Source organism: Myiozetetes cayanensis, unplaced genomic scaffold (genome assembly GCF_022539395.1).
Source record: "Myiozetetes cayanensis isolate MyiCay16 unplaced genomic scaffold, myiCay2020 scf14, whole genome shotgun sequence".
Lineage (NCBI taxonomy): Eukaryota > Metazoa > Chordata > Aves > Passeriformes > Tyrannidae > Myiozetetes > Myiozetetes cayanensis.
Window position 1 is genome coordinate 19,689,793 of NW_026087048.1, and position 15,205 is coordinate 19,704,997.

At 58.3% G+C, this 15,205-nt stretch overlaps 1 protein-coding gene across 1 annotated transcript; it reads left to right on the forward strand.

The window, feature by feature from the left end:
- The first annotated feature begins 6,017 nt into the window (after window positions 1–6,017).
- Window positions 6,018–13,778, forward strand: PAQR5 (progestin and adipoQ receptor family member 5). Its single transcript, XM_050309559.1, is given in 10 exon segments — window positions 6,018–6,067; window positions 7,950–8,002; window positions 8,362–8,564; window positions 8,745–8,872; window positions 9,030–9,229; window positions 9,486–9,612; window positions 11,736–11,832; window positions 12,362–12,503; window positions 13,423–13,545; window positions 13,548–13,778. Coding segments are annotated over 8 exon segments (972 nt in total). The 5' UTR covers window positions 6,018–6,067; window positions 7,950–8,002; window positions 8,362–8,513; the 3' UTR covers window positions 13,652–13,778.
- Window positions 13,779–15,205: the final 1,427 nt, after the last annotated feature.

The window sequence follows — 15,205 nt, forward strand, 5'->3', positions numbered from 1 at the left end:
TGGAGCCCGTCCCGAGTCACTTGGGAAGGTCAGTCGGGGTTAATTAAGGTTTTCCTGTGGGGATTTTAATTTTTAACCAGCTTGATCCATCAGGCGTTTTAGAAATTGAAGTTACCCCAGAGGGCTTTAATTCCAGAGAGGTTGTGGCTGGCCCATCCTTGGCCAGGTTGGACAGGGCTTGGAGCAACCTGGGATAGTGGAGAGTGTCCCTGGGTTGGAACTGGACGAGCTTCAAGGTCCTTCCGTCCCAAACCATTCCAGGATTCCATGATTCACTGTCTCACACTGTAAGGGGTCATTGCACCTCCAGCAGTGGCTTCTTGGGTGTGATTTGCCTTCATGGCTCTGCCAAGTGACCAGTGGTCCCTGTGCACATCCCAAAACAGGTGGATTCTTCCCCTGTTTCCCAGTCCCACATTTACACCCACGTTACTGTGAGGTGTCTGGGGTGATCCAGAGCAGTCAAACCAACCCATGGCATCATTGCACCAGGGGGTTGTTTGGTGACGTAGCAAACCTTGGCTTCTCAGCCCTCCTGGACGTGCTGGGGTTCTCTCTGACCCCAAGCTCATGGAGAGGACACGGATTGACTGTGGGGCTCCCACTGCTCCCATTCCATGCTGTCCATGGAGCTGGGGCTTCAGATGTTCACCCAGGGAGGCCGGGCACGAGGACAGCACCCATCTCCATTTGAGCATTGCTTTGATTTTTGATGCTTTTTGGAATTTCTGGCGGAGATTTGAAGCAACTTTTGAACTACTTGATGTTCCAGGCCACGCTCCCACCACACGGATCCGTGTGGGACGTGGGGGCGGAGGAGGAATTTCAATACCAAAGGTAGCAGAGGTGATTTTTGTTACATATCTGTGCACACACAAAACCACCCTAAAAACGTGCTCCCCCAAAAAAACCTGCCCCTTCCTGCAACATCTCCCTCCTGCTTCTTCCCTCCATCTCGTGCCCGTTTGGGAGTCGGAGAATCTGGAGAGACCCTTTGGGTGCTGCTGGAGAGATGGTTTTGGTGCCTTATGGAGGCCACAGTTTCCAGTTTTTGTTGGTTTTTCCTTGGTCACATCCAGTTCTGGGATTGGGGCGTGGCTGATGCAGCTCGGCAGCCCCAGCTGGCCCTGCCAACACCATCGGTCTTGTCCCCCCCCAATATTTAACATCCCAGTGTGTTTTCTTGGCCTTAGCACAGGTGGAACTTCAGGGGTGCCCCGGCAGAGGTAGCAGAACCGTGAGGAATCCGTCTGCACTTCCTCCTGGTATTCCCATAGCTGAGTTGTGCAGTGGAAGAGGATCATTGGACACGGTGCCCGAAACTTCATCCAATCCATTTCAACCGGGGTGGTTTTTTTGGGTTTTTTTTTTGTTGATTTTCCCCCTTCAAACTGGCCAAGATCTTTGGCACTGAGTGAGCCCTCGGAGCCCAGGCTTCGATCCGAGACGTCGGCTCTGCCGAACCCTCGCGGCTGGCACCGGCTCCCCCCGCCCAGGGGGACACAAGCACAACCCCCCCAGCGGGCAGCCCGCTCCCTGGAAGCTGCTGTTCCCACCCCCCTCCCCGTGGGGCTTCGATTTGCTGGGCTCTCCCTGCGCTGCCGTGGCCGTGTGGGGTGTCCCCGTGTGGTAAATATGCAATAACTTGTTTACAGGATGCTCTGGGCAGGGTGGTCCTTTGTAAAGCTGTACAGCCTTTGCAGTTCAAGCACAATGTGCACAGTTAGTTTTCTATTCAGCCAAACCTGAGTTTTTTGCAGCAGGGAGAGGTTCCTCTATGTTTCTATACGACGTGAAATGGGTCAGCGTTTGTGCTTCGTGTAAAAGCTGCTTTATAAGACTGTAAAATAAATTTTTTTATCTTAAGGCAAACAGGGGGTGTCGTCTTCTCTCAGGGTGGGTTCCTGGTGGGAGTGATTTCTGCTGAACCTGCTATGGTTTGAGTTTCATGGGGTTTGTTGAATAATGATTTTCACTGACTGGTCACTAAAAACACCTGAACAAAAGTGGTTGGTAAGGTAAGAAATTCAGGACTCTTAAAGCTCCAGGGAGATCTGAGAGCCCCTTGCAGGGCCTGAAGGGGCTGCAGGAGAGCTGGAGAGGGACTGGGGACAAGGGAGGGAGGGACAGGACACAGGGAATGGCTTCCCACTGCCAGAGGGCAGGGTTAGGTAGGAGATTGGGAAGGAATTCCAGCCTGTGAGGGTGGGCAGGCCCTGGCACAGGGTGCCCAGAGAAGCTGTGGCTGCCCCTGGATCCCTGGAAGTGTCCAAGGCCAGGCTGGATGGGGCTTGGAGCAACCTGTGCTGGTGGAAGGTGTCCCTGCCCATGGCAGGGGGTGGGATGGGATCAAGATCACCTTTAAGGTCCTTTCCAAAAGAAACCATTCCAGGATTGTCCCAGCCCCTCGGGAGAGACTGATTTCCATTCCTTAGCAGTTTGTTAAAACGCAGGGATTGAAAATAGAAGTGGATTTAACTCTGTTGCTTGGTGATGGATTTGGGTGTTTGCTGCTCAGTTCGTGCTGGAAGGAGCCACATTTCCCATCTGCCTGGAGAGTGACTGATCATCCCATGGATGCCTCGTGCTTCTGGAATGTTAAATAGCTGCCTCTCTCCTTAATCTCTTCCCCAGGCTCTCCCAGGCTGGCAGAGCTTCCCCACCCAAGGGCTCTGACCCCGGGGACAAGTCCCAGCAGCAGCTCTTGGCCGGTCAGTGCTGGCTCTGGTGTCCAGCCCCCAGGACATCCTGCTCCCAGGCTGGGCTGCAGCTCCAGTCCCATTTTCCTGCAAAAAATTGGATTTTCTGCTGGGAAGTTTCCACTGGTCTGTAACTGGTTTGTAACTGGGTTGTCACTCGTTGCACAGTGTTTTAAAGGACGTGTGGATGTGGCACTTGGGGACACGGTCCAGGGGTGGCCTTGGCAGTGCTGGGGGATGGTTGGATTTGATGCTCTTTGAGGGCTTTTCCTGCTTCAGGGATTCCATGATTCCCTGGGAGGCACCAGGGGCTGGCACAGCCTGTCCAAGCGCTGGTTTGGGAATCGGGAGGTTTCCCAGTGCTGGGAGGAAGGTCCTGCCTGGGGCAGGAGGTGGAAGGGCTGGGGATAATCCCTCTGCCCCGTGGCTCTGGCAGAGCTGCTCCCGGGCACGACCCGCAGGGATTAGTGCTGGGATTGTGCCCGTGATCATATCAAACAATCCAGAGTCGTTTTACAGCTTTCCCTGGCTCTCTGCCATCACAGCAGCTGAATTCCAGCCTTTCCAGCTGTGGAGCAGCCCAGAAACCCAGGTAGGTGAGGGGGCACCTGGAGTCAATCCCCATTCCAGGTTCTGCTTTGGGGGGAAAGGAGCCTGGAGATGGTTTAAAACACACACTCAGTGCCAGAAGTGTGGGGTGGGCAGAGAGGGAGTGTGTTCTCCCTGCTCTTCCCGTAATCCTGTGGGTTGGGGACCATGGGGGGATCAGTCAGTGGCAATCCCCCTGGAATGGATGTGCCAGGCTGTGGCACAGCACAGCAAACCCTAATGTGCCAGTTTGCCAATGCTGCGGGGGCTGGGGGTGATCCAGAGGCACTTGGTTATCCATGATGCAGCTCCAAGGAGGAATTGGGATGGGATTGTCCTCCTTGTGGTGCCTGGGACAGCCTGGCTGTTCTCATCCCAACAAAAGGGCTGTTTATAAACCCAGGGGAAGCATCAGCTTCTCCAGCACCTTCCATCCCTGCATGCCTGGCTCATCCCTGCATCCCTGACCACTCCCTGCATCCCTGGCCCATCCCTGCATCCCTGACCTATCCCTGCATCCCTGGCTCATCCCTGCATCCCTGGCCCATCCCTGCATCCCTGACCTATCCCTGCATCCCTGACCACTCCCTGCATCCCTGGCCCATCCCTGCATCCCCGACCCATCCCTGACCCATCCCTGACCTATCCCTGCATCCCTGGCCCATCCCTGCATCCCTGGCCTATCCCTGCATCCCTGACCTATCCCTAGCCCATCCCTGCATCCCTGACCTATCCCTGCATCCCTGACCTATCCCTGCATCCCTGACCTATCCCTGCATCCCTGGTCCATCCCGGGCTCATCCCTGCCAGGGTCAGAGCACCCCATGTTTGCTGCCAGGGATGAGTTTTGTGGGAGTTTGAGTCCCTGGGGTTTGGGGTTTGCTGATGGGATCTGCATCCATTCCTGATCCATTGGTGCCAATCCCTGTGTCCACCCTGTAGCTGCCTCCTGATGGTGGGTGAGCTCTGGCACTGGGAATCGGGCAGGATCTTGGCTCTGGAGCATCCCCCATGGTGGGAATGGGGATCCCAGAGCCCTGGGAAGGTGTGTCCAAGGGGAATCTGTGCCCCAGTAGTGGCAGGGGAGGGATGACACCCAGAAATGGATAAAAGAGTGGGATTAAAGTGCTGGATAAATGCTGGGCATCCACCAGCCCTGCTGGAATGACCCTCCAGCAGTTCATTACTCTGCTTCTCCCAGCTCCTTAATAATCGAGGAGCCATGCCCAGGATCCTCTCCATCCTCCACAATCTCCCACTCCTCAAACGCTGTGAAACGTTTCCAGCAGCTGCAGCAGAAATAGTGGATTTTGGGAACTGAAAGGGAGAAACGTCCTGGGTTTTCCACCGGTGTGGGGAGAGCTGGAGGCTCCTGCTCCGCCTGGCTGGGGTCCTCCATCCAGCCGGGAATAATCTGGGAATGAGCATCTCCCTCTTCATCCCTGGGAGGGTTTTGAACTCGCCCGTCTCCTAGGGGACAGTTCAGCGAGTTTGGGGTTTTTCCGGCGGCCCTGGGAGCTGGGGATGCACCGGCAGGGCTGGGAGTTAATATTTTTTCCTGCCCTTATTCCACTTCCTCGCAGCCCGGCCGAACGAACCCAGAGCCATCGGGAGCGTTTGGCCACAGTTATTTCCGGTTTTATTTTGTTGCCTTTTTCCTGTTCCACTCCAGGACGAGGCAGAATTAATTCTCTCCGAAGCCGGGAGCGGGTTTTACCCGAGCCGGGCCCGGGATCATCCCGGCGGGTGCCGCCGCCTGCCCGCGCCTCCCGCTGGATCCCGCCCGTGGAAAAGCCTGTGGAGCGCCGGTGCCGCCGCCCCGGCCGGGCCATGTGGGCTGTGTTTGTACACACATGAGTGACCCGCGGGTGGGTGCGGAGCCAGCGCCGCCACCGCGGCTCCCTCGGCCCGCCCCGCGCCGCCAGGACCGGCCGTAAGTACCGGCCGCTCCGCTTTCCCCTCCGCATTCCCGGCGCCCGCTTCTCCCGCTGGATGCCCGGGCTTTGCGCGGCAGGGATCGGCCCCTGGCTCGGTGTTGGGAGGCCGGGAATGTGTCCCGGCCCCGTGGAAAGGTGTGGGCAGGAGCTGGTGGGGCTGGAACGCGGCGAGCATTCCCTGCCCTCCCACAGCTCCAGCGGCTCGCGGGATTCAGGGAGGTTTCTCCCGGCAGCGCTTTAGGAGCGGGATGGGGCGCTGGGACACGTCCATTCCCCCCCCACAGGAGGACGGGGGAATTTTTGTTCTGGCAAAGTGAGGGAGCGCGTGCGGGCTCTGGAAAGGCTGGAGCTGCCGCTCGTCCCGGCGGATCCCGGCGAAAACAACCTCCTACAAAGCCTCTGTTGTGCTGCTGGGAAAGGTCTTGGCATGTCCCGCGCTGCTGACGCCGGGGCCGAGAGCGCGGCCGGGCATTTCCAGTCCAGCTCCTCTCGCCCTCCTTCGGGGCCGGCAGAAAGTCAGAGCTGCTAATTATTAACTGCTCAAATATTCCCTCCGTCCACGGGCACCGGCCGCGGCTGGCGGGCAGGGATGTGCCGCGGGGAGGGATTTGCCGGGAGAACTGTACCGTGGGGGATGTGCCAGGAGAGAGCTGTGCCATGGGGTGGGATGTGCTATGGGATGGGATGTGCCAGGGAGAGCCGTGCCATGGGGTGGGATGTGCCATGGGAAGCAGAGCTGCCCCACCCGCGCTCCAGGCTCTGTGCACCAGGCACAGGGACGCTGACAGGGACACCGGGACGTGCCAGGGCTCCTCTCCCCGCAGAGGGTGGAAGTGGTTTCAGGTGGGAACATTCCCCAGGTGAACCTGGAACAACCAAAGGCTCCTGGGCTGGACCTGCAGCTGCAGCGCCGGGACATCCCCACGGGCTTCGCGTGGGGCTGTGGGGGAACAGCAGGGAGGAGGAGGCAGAGGAGGAAGCAGAGGTGTCGCACCAGCCGGCCGAGCCCGCAGCGTTTGTCACCCGCCCTTGGCAAGGAGGGGACTCGCAGAGGGCACGGCCCCGCCGTGCCCCCGTCCCTCATCCCAGTCCCTGCTCCCGGTGGGAACAGGCAGCCGGAGGAGGAGGGAAAACGAGCCGAAGGAGGAGGGAAACGCGGCCCTGCAGGGTGTGCCCGGTGCTGCTGCGCCCGCGGCTCCGGTGACTCATTTTGCTTTAAAAACACAAATTCTTGGGTAAGGCTGGGCCGGAGCCTCCCGCGGCTTCCCGGAGCTTCCCGGAGCAGCCGGAGCGGGACGGGCACGGGGCTGGATCCCTGCTGGGGATGGGGTTTGGCTGGGGGGAAACCGGGGGCTCCCAGCTCAGGGCTGTTTGCAGACCAGGCTCCTGCAGCCCAGGACGTGCCTCTGGAAGAGTTCATGTTTCTGGGAGAGCTCGTGGCCCTGGGAAGGGCTTTGTGTGGCTTCCCCGAGATAAGGGACGTTATTGGCATTATTTTCGTTCTGTCCCATCATCGCCCTCCTTAGTGTTGGTGTCAGACCTGGTGGGCACGGCAGAGCCTGGGCTGGGCTGCCCTGGGGGGCTGGAGATGCAAATATCCAAAGTATCCAAGGGCAGCCCTCCCCCCTGGCTCCAGCTGGGTCACAAAGTCCCAGAATTCCAGAACAGTTTGGGTTGGAAGGGACCTTCAAGCTCATCCCATTCCACCCCTGCCATGGGCAGGGACACCTTCCACTAGCACAGGGTGCTCCAACCTGGCCTTGGACACTTCCAGGGATCCAGGGGCAGCCACAGCTTCTCTGGACAACCTGTGCCAGGGCCTGCCCACCCTCCCAGCCAGGAATTCCTTCCCAATATCCCATCTCTCCCTGCCCTCTGGCAGTGGCAAGCCATTCCCTGTGTTCTGTCCCTCTAGGCCTTGTCCCCAGTCCCTCTCCAGCTCTCCTGGAGCCCCTTTAGGCCCTGCAAGGGGCTCTCAGGGTCTCTCTGGAGCCTTCTCTTCTCCAGGCTGAGCTCCCTTGGCCTGTGGTGGGCTCTGGAGCCACTGCAGGATGCAGGTCCTGTTTCCAGTGGGATCCCAGGGGGATTCAGACTCCTTGGAGCTTTGAGGCAGCACGTTTGGAGTTCAACAGCCCAGACAAAGCTCCTGCTTTAAGTCTAATCTTTAACCAGAGGCACTGCCAGTTTTATTTTATGTCTGTTTATTGCTCTCTTGCCTCGTTAATTTTTTCCCTCCCTTCACCACCTCCTGCCACCTCCCTCTCCCAGCCCTTCCCGGGAGCCCACGGCGTTTTCCTGGGGCTGGTTCTCACCGGAGCTGCTTGGCCGAGGGGAGAGGTAGAGCATGGCAGGGGAAGCACAGGGAAGTGCCAGGGGCTGGGAAGGGGCAGCACAGGGGGTTGTTTGGGGCTGGCTCTGCAGCACAAGGATGTGCCAAAGGCTGGATCCCGGCGTGTCCCGCTGTGGAGTTCCGGATGGCTGGGGTGGCTGGAATGTCAGCCCAGGAGCAGCTCCTGGGAGGTTCTGCCCTGTGGCTCCGTGGGCTGGAGGGCTCAGACACCTCTCAGAGTCCTGGGGGAGCAGAGGGTTGGATTATCTTGGATCCCTGGGATCCCTGTGGGACCAACCTGACCCCTGGGCTATCTTCCCACCCCTTTCCTTGCTCCAGGTGCTCCCTGGCAGGGGGAACAAGGGAGAATTTCTGGTTTTCCCCTTTATTTCACAGACTGGAGGTGGAGGCAGAGGCAGGAGAGGTGGCACTGCCGAAGCCAGCAGTGGGTAAGAGCTGGAGCTACTCCATGTGCTGGGATATTCCCTGGGATGTGGGAAAGGTGACCCTGCCCTGGAGCTGCCTGGGACCCCGTGTCCCCTCCTCAACCCCTTCCCTGCCTGCTCCCCCAGCCCAGGGCTGCCTGTGGGACCTCGAGGTGCTCCAGGGATGTGGGGGCTGTTCCCACCCCTGCCCCCCTCCCGGCTCTGTTGGGATAACAGGGAGTTTCTGTCCCTGTGGGATGTGCTGACCTTCTCCCCGGGCTCCTTTTGGGCACAGGGGGTAGGAGGGATCCCAGCACCCCTGAAGGGACGGATGCCCCCTCCCCTCCCCTGTGCACATCTCCAGGAATGTTTGTCCCCCCCAGGCCACCCATCCTGACCCCGGGACCATCACTCTGGCCGTCCCAGGAGCCCGCGGGCTGTGAGCCGTGCCCGGGGGGGATGTGAGGCACCGCCGGGCTCATCCGCAGGGAGGCTGATCCGGGAGATCGCTCGGATCGGGAGCGCGACCCGAGCCATGCTGAGCCTCAAACTGCCGCGGCTGCTCAGCATCCACCAGGTGCCAAAGGTCAGCCCGGGGCTTCCCCTCCCCAAACCTGAGGCTCGGAGGGGCTCGGGGGGTGCAGCATTCCAGGGGGGTCACAGCTATGTCCTGTGTCCTGGATGACGGGCACCCTCCTGGATCCGTGTCCTGCCCGCCCCTCGGGCTCGTTCCGCTGCCCACTCGTGGTGCCGTTCGTGCCCGCAGGGATACCGGGAGCAGGGGATCCTGTTCGGGTACCGCCCCCCCCGCAGCTCGGCCACCGACTGCCTGCTCAGCGTCTTCCAGATGACCAACGAGACCCTCAACATCTGGACACACTTCCTGCCTGCCTGGTGGGTCCCGCGGGGGCTCTGCAGCACCCAGGGCCGGGGGGTATCCCACGGGGGCGTGGGGGTCCCAAAGGGGGGTGGGTGTGTCCCAAAGGGGAGTGTGTCCCCCAAAAGGTGATGGGTGTCCCCCAGGGTGATCCCACCTCCCTCCACCCCACAGGTACTTCGTGTGGACACTGCTGGGGCGGCTTCAGGGGGGCTGGGAGGACCCCCGGGCCTGGCCCCTCCTGGCCTACCTGGCAACCTGCTGCATCTACCCGCTGGCCTCCAGCTGTGCCCACACCTTCAGCACCATGTCCACCCGCGCCCGCCACCTCTGCTACTTCTGCGACTACGCCGCCCTCAGCACCTACAGCCTGGGTGAGGGCACGGCCTGGGGAGGGCATGGGCTGGGGGAGGGCATGGGCTGGGAGGGCACGGCCTGGGGGAGGGCATGGCCTGGGGAGGGCATGGCCTGGGGGAGGGCACGGCCTGGGGCACCCTCTCCCACCTCCCCCGTCTCCCTGTTGGAGAGTTGAGTTCCCAACCCCAAGTGCCACCTGGGAGGTTCCCAGCCATGCCCAGGAGGGTGGGTAGGGTCTGGAACTAACCATGCTCCTCCCGTGCTCCATCCCAGGGTCTGCTCTGGCTTACTCAGCCTACGTGTTCCCCCTGGAATGGGTGGGCACCACCTTCCACCACTGCTACGTCCCCGTGGCCGTGTTCAACACCGTGGTCAGCACCAGCCTGTCCTGCTACTCCAGGTGAGCTCCTGCTGCCCCCGGGGCTGCTGCAGAGCCCTCAGCAAGGGTTGGGACTGGGATTACATCAGCATTAATCATTATTAGTCATTACTGTTAGTAACAAAGGGGATCAGTGAAAGGCTGTGGGAGCCTGAAGTTCAGGAAGGGGGAAGGAGGGGATTTTTAGAAAACGTGGTGTGTGTTGGCACTGGGAGCGCTGGATGATCCAAAGTGCAAGGTGAGTGAAGGAGCTTTAGTTTTTGGAAGTTCGAAAGGTAACTCATGGAATCACAGAATGGTTTGGGTTGGAAGAGAACTCACAGGCCATCCCAGGGCAGGGACACCTTCCACCAGCCCAGGGTGCTCCAAGCCCTGTCCAACCTGGCCTTGGACACTTCCAGGGGTGGACCAGCCACAGCTTCTCTGGGCAACCTGTGCCAGGGTCTCCCCACCCTCCCAGGGAGGAATTACTCCCATTATCCCACCTAACCTGCCCCTGGCAGTGGGGAGCCCCTGGTGATGCTGCAGGGTGGTACCCACTGTGTTCCTGTGTGGGGGGACTCTCCAGCCCCTGGGATCCCTCTCCAAGCACAGCCAGTGCTGTGTGTGCCGTGTTTTGTTCCTGGATGGCATCAGACCATTAGTTTGGAATAACTGGAATGTCCAAGGCACCCAGCTGGTTCCCAGGGTGGGATCTGACTGTGCTGGGTCTCTCGGTCAGTTTTTATTTCATTCCCGGTGGATCCCTCCCTGAGGCTCTTTGGGAATTTCTTTGGCACTATCCCTTCCTTCTACTCTGGGGCACCTCTGTATTTTGTGTTGTCTTGGGGCTTGGCATTTTTTCCTCCTATTCCTCATTTCTTTCTCTCCCTTTCTCTCTTTCCCCTCTTATTCCTGTCTCGTGCATCTCTTTGGTGTCTCATTAGGCAGGTTTAGCAAACAAGACCCACTGACTGTGTGCTAATCCCGGTGCTTCCCACTTGGAGATACCCTTGGGAAGCAACAGCAGCTCGGGATCAGGTCCAGAGTAATTTGGATTGGTTAAAAAAATCCTTGACCCACCAAATTAATTGTCAGCATCCCTTCTACTCCAAACTGTAAGTACAGGTATGTGAGAACCAATCCCTGGGGTGTGAGAGAGCATGGATTCTTCTTGGCTCCAGAATTTTCATTAGGGGAACTCTTGTCTCCTAGAATTTTCCTGAGGTAAATCCATCAAATCTAAGCTTAAAAATTAAAAAAAATAAAAAATCCTCAAACTCCCCCTGGGTGAGCAGGAACACTGAAGATACCAGCCCAGTATGGCCCAGTAGAGCTGCTGGTGGAGCCCATGCTGGGAGGGAAGGGTGTCCTCGAGACCCCTATGGGGCCACCCATTCCCACCACAGGGATTCCCTTTGGCATCCCCTGGTCTGGCCACAGCAGCTTCTCCAAGGTGGGGTTGGGTGGGAGTGGAGCCAAAACCAAGTTGTGCAATGGGAGGTGGTGCCAGGGAGCCAGGAGGGGCCTGGCTGGGCACTGCTGCTCCTGTTCCTGTCTCCAACTCCTGCTCCAACTCCTGCTCCTGTCCCTGCTCCTGCTCCAACTCCTGCTCCAATTCCTGTTCCTGCTCCTGTCCCTGCTCCAGCTCCTGTCCCTGTTCCTGCCCCTGCTCCTGTCCCTGCTCCAGCTCCTGCCCCTGCCCAGCACAGCAATGCTGTCAGAGCAGCTCCAAACCCACACCCTGGGCAGGGCTTGGGCTGAGCTTCAGCACCCAGAAAATGAAGCAGAACAGAGCAGAGGCACCTTCACCATCCTCGGGGGCTTTGGACTGCCAGAGAGCAGGGTTGGATGGGAGATTGGGAAGGAATTCCTGGCTGGGAGGGTGGGCAGGCCCTGGCACAGGGTGCCCAGAGAAGCTGAGGCTGCCCCTGGATCCCTGGAAGTGCCCAAGGCCAGGCTGGAGCACCCTGGGCTGGTGGGAGGTGTCCCTGCCCACGGCAAGGGGTGGCACTGGATGCCTTTAAGGTCCCTTCCCACCCAAACCATTCCAGGATTCTCAATGTGCACATCCATGGGGAGATCTGTGGGCACCTGGTCAGCCCCCCTGACAAGACACTGCCGTGTATCCCGCTGTTCCACATGGAATTCCTGTTGTTCCCCAGGTTCCTGGAGGTGGAGAGGCCCCGGCTCAGCAAGGCCTGGCGCACCCTGGCCTTCGTGTACCCCTACCTGTTCGACAGCATCCCCCTCTTCTACAGGGTGTGTATCCCACGGGATCCCCCAGCCCGGCCTGCTGCAGCCTTGGGAATATCAGCTGCCTCATCTTACTCCGAAAATATTTGGGAAAACGGGCCAAGCTTTTATTTTTCTAAAGGCAAACAAACCCCGGCAGGAAAAGGGACTTGGGTATTTTTTCCTGCGCCCACTGACAGGCGGATTCCTTGACTTCAAAGGGCCCAGGCTGGAAAATTCCTGCCTTTGGAAGCTGCAAAGTGCCTTTTCCAGTAGCTGAACAGGAGGGGTGGGAATCTGGCAGCGGTGGAGAGGGACACAGGGCTGGAATTTCATGGAAAATTCCTGCCTTTGGAAGGTGCAAAGTGCCTTTTCCAGGCTAAGCTGGAGCAGGGTGGGAATTTGGCTGCAGTGGGTGCAGGGACAGGGATGCAGGGCTGGGATGTGCTCGGGTGCAGGTGGGATGTGGGATCGAGGGGGGGATTCTGCAGCTGTGGGTCCAGGAACGGCCGTGCCTGCCCCGGGAATGACTTATCCTGCTTTTCCCTGGCTGCAGCTGTACCTGTGTGCCCTGGAGGGCTGCTCAGAGGGCTCCATCCTGCTGCACTACAAACACACGGGCTGTGCCCTCCTCACCTGCTTCATCTTCGCCACCCACCTGCCCGAGCGCCTGGCACCGGGCACCTTCGACTACATCGGTGAGTCCTCGGGAATGCCGGCAATAACCACAGGGCTGCCAGAGGAGCTCACGTGTTCCCTGCTGGAAATGTGGGAGGGGTTCTATAGACAGGGCACGGCAGTATCTCGTGTGTATTGGGGGATATTTTGGGGAATATTATGCGTGGAATGTTTGGCTTCCAAAATCTTCCACGGAGGGTTTCACACCCCCCAGACGCTCATTTCTCATGGAAAACCCCTCAGCTGGTGCCATCTCAGGGCGCTGCAGGAGCAGCCACCAGGAGCTGGGATGGGATGGGGTGGACACCTTTGGGGTTTTGCCTGTTTGGCCGCACCACGGACAACCAGAGCTCTGGGCACATCCCTGTGCCAGGACTGCAGCACAAACACATCCCTCATTCCCTTTCCATTTGGGAAGGAAGAGCTCTGTGCAGGATGATAAAAGCCACAGGAATTAGTAGAGTAAATATTTAAAGGCGATGGAGGGAGGACAGAGTGTGTGGAGAGTGTCTGAGTGAATCACAGAATCCTGGAATGGTGTGGGTGGGAGGGGACCTTAAATCCCATCCCATCCCACTCCATCCCATCCCACCCCCTGCCACGGGCAGGGACACCTTCCACTAGCCCAGGTTGCTCCAAGCTCTGTCCAACCTTACCTGGAACATTCCAGGGCTAGGGCAGCCACAGCTTCTCTGGACAAGCTGAACATCCAAGGAGCTCCCTGAGTGCTTTGTCCCTTCCTTCTGTTTTGGGGGTCTTTGTGTTTTGGGGTCTCTGTGGTTTGGATTCTTTTTGTGTTTTGTGTTCTTTGCATTTTTGGGTTTCTCTGTGTCTTGGGTCTTCATATCCTGGGTTTCTCTGTGCTCTGGGTTGACCCTGCACTCTGGAGTGCCCTTTGGCAGGTGGGTTCCCGTCACCACATCCCGCCGTTCCTTGCAGGGCACAGCCACCAAGTTTTCCACGTGTGTGGGATCCTGGGGACGCACTTCCAGCTGGAGGCCATCCTGAGGGACATGGCTGAGAGGCAGAGCCAGGTGCTGCTGCCCTCCTCCCTGCAGACCCTGTGCTCCTGGGGGTGTGCGTGGCCGGCAGCCTGCTCGTCATCGGCGTCAGCGCCGCGTCCCTGCCCCTGCTCCCGGAGCCTCTGCACAGGGACAAACCCCACTAGGGCTGGGCACCCGTGGCATTCCTGCTGCTCCAGAGACACCCAGCACGCTGCTGGTGTGGAGGAGGAGCCTGTCTGCTCCCAGTGTTTAGTGATGATCTTCTCAAGGGCTCGAGGAGCCGCACTGGTTTTATCCACTGAGCTTTGACGCTGCAAACGGGTTGGGAGACGCTTTAAATCCAGTTGTTATCCCGGGGAAGATGTAAAATATCCTGAATTTTATCCGGAAAAAGGGGCAGGAGCGCTGCCACTTCCCAAAGCAGTGGGGATTCGCCGGGTGTGCCTTAGGGAGGGGTCTCAGGGAATGTGGTGACACCTTTGGAGGGATGGCCACGACCCCCTGGGGGGGCACGAGGGCTCCCTGACTCCTCCTCTCACCTTCCAAGGGCCATCATTTTGGAATCTGAAGCCTTAAATATCCACCTTACACAGCCTTAAACCCCACCCCAGTGCCTGACAGACATGGGATTGGGGGGCTGGTTTCAAATCAGCTGGTTTGGATCAACACCTGGAAAAAGGGATTCTGGAAGACTCGGAATCCATGGGCTGTTCCTCCAGAACAGCTGGGTTTGGGGTCTAAATCTGGCACAAAGGGAAGTAATTCCTGGGGGAAAGCTGAGCTCCTGTGTTGGCAAAGCAATTCCCTCCTTTCCTGGGCGTTTCTGGAGGCTGGATGGCCCCTGGGATGGAGGAGCTGACACGGGAGAGCCAAACCTCCAACCCCCTCTGGGCTTTGGGGTCACTCTCGTGGGATAACATTTGGAATGTTCTGCTGGATGAGGGGTTGGGATGGGGGGCTCCAGGAGGGTGAACCACCAGCAGAGCAGGGAGTGGGATCTGGGCAGGGTGGAGTTGGGAGAAAGGCAGGATTTGGGATTAAATACCCAAGGGATCAAACCCTGGGATTTTAAAGCATTCCAGGGTTATCCCTCTGCTCCTGCTGCTGCTCCTTGCTTCCCTTTCCTGCTGCTCCTGGATTTTCCAGGCACAGAGCCTGGAGGTCTCAGCCTGATCCAGGTGAGGGAGAGCTCAGCTGGTGGCTCCAGGAATCCAGGGAAAACCCCCTTGGATTTTCCTATAAAGAACAAGCAACACTTCTAGGGAATATTGTCAATCATACGGGTGTTTAATTAATGTTTTAATTGCCAAGGTAGAACTGATGCACTTTGGAATGACAGCCCAACAGCTCATTAAATATGGGATCATGTGGTTAGACATGGAATAACTAAATCCTTTGTTTTTGAAAGCTGACCGAGGTTTGTGGGAATATTTATAAGCACTGGAATGTAATTGTTTATTCCACAGTTTTATTGCATTAAAAGAGAAAACTAATATAAATCACTGATCCTAATCTGGTTTTTACCCTTTGAGAAGAATATGGCTGGGGGAATGAATCACTTTGGGGATAATTGCTGACAATTGCAGAGTTTATTTACCTTGGGGGGAGTGGGGAGGAATCCAGCTCTGCCTGCAGGACGTGACTGAAGAGCCTGGAAAACCCACGGGAATCACTGCTCGGCTTTTCCAGGTCATTTCACTTCTGAACTGAGGGGTTCT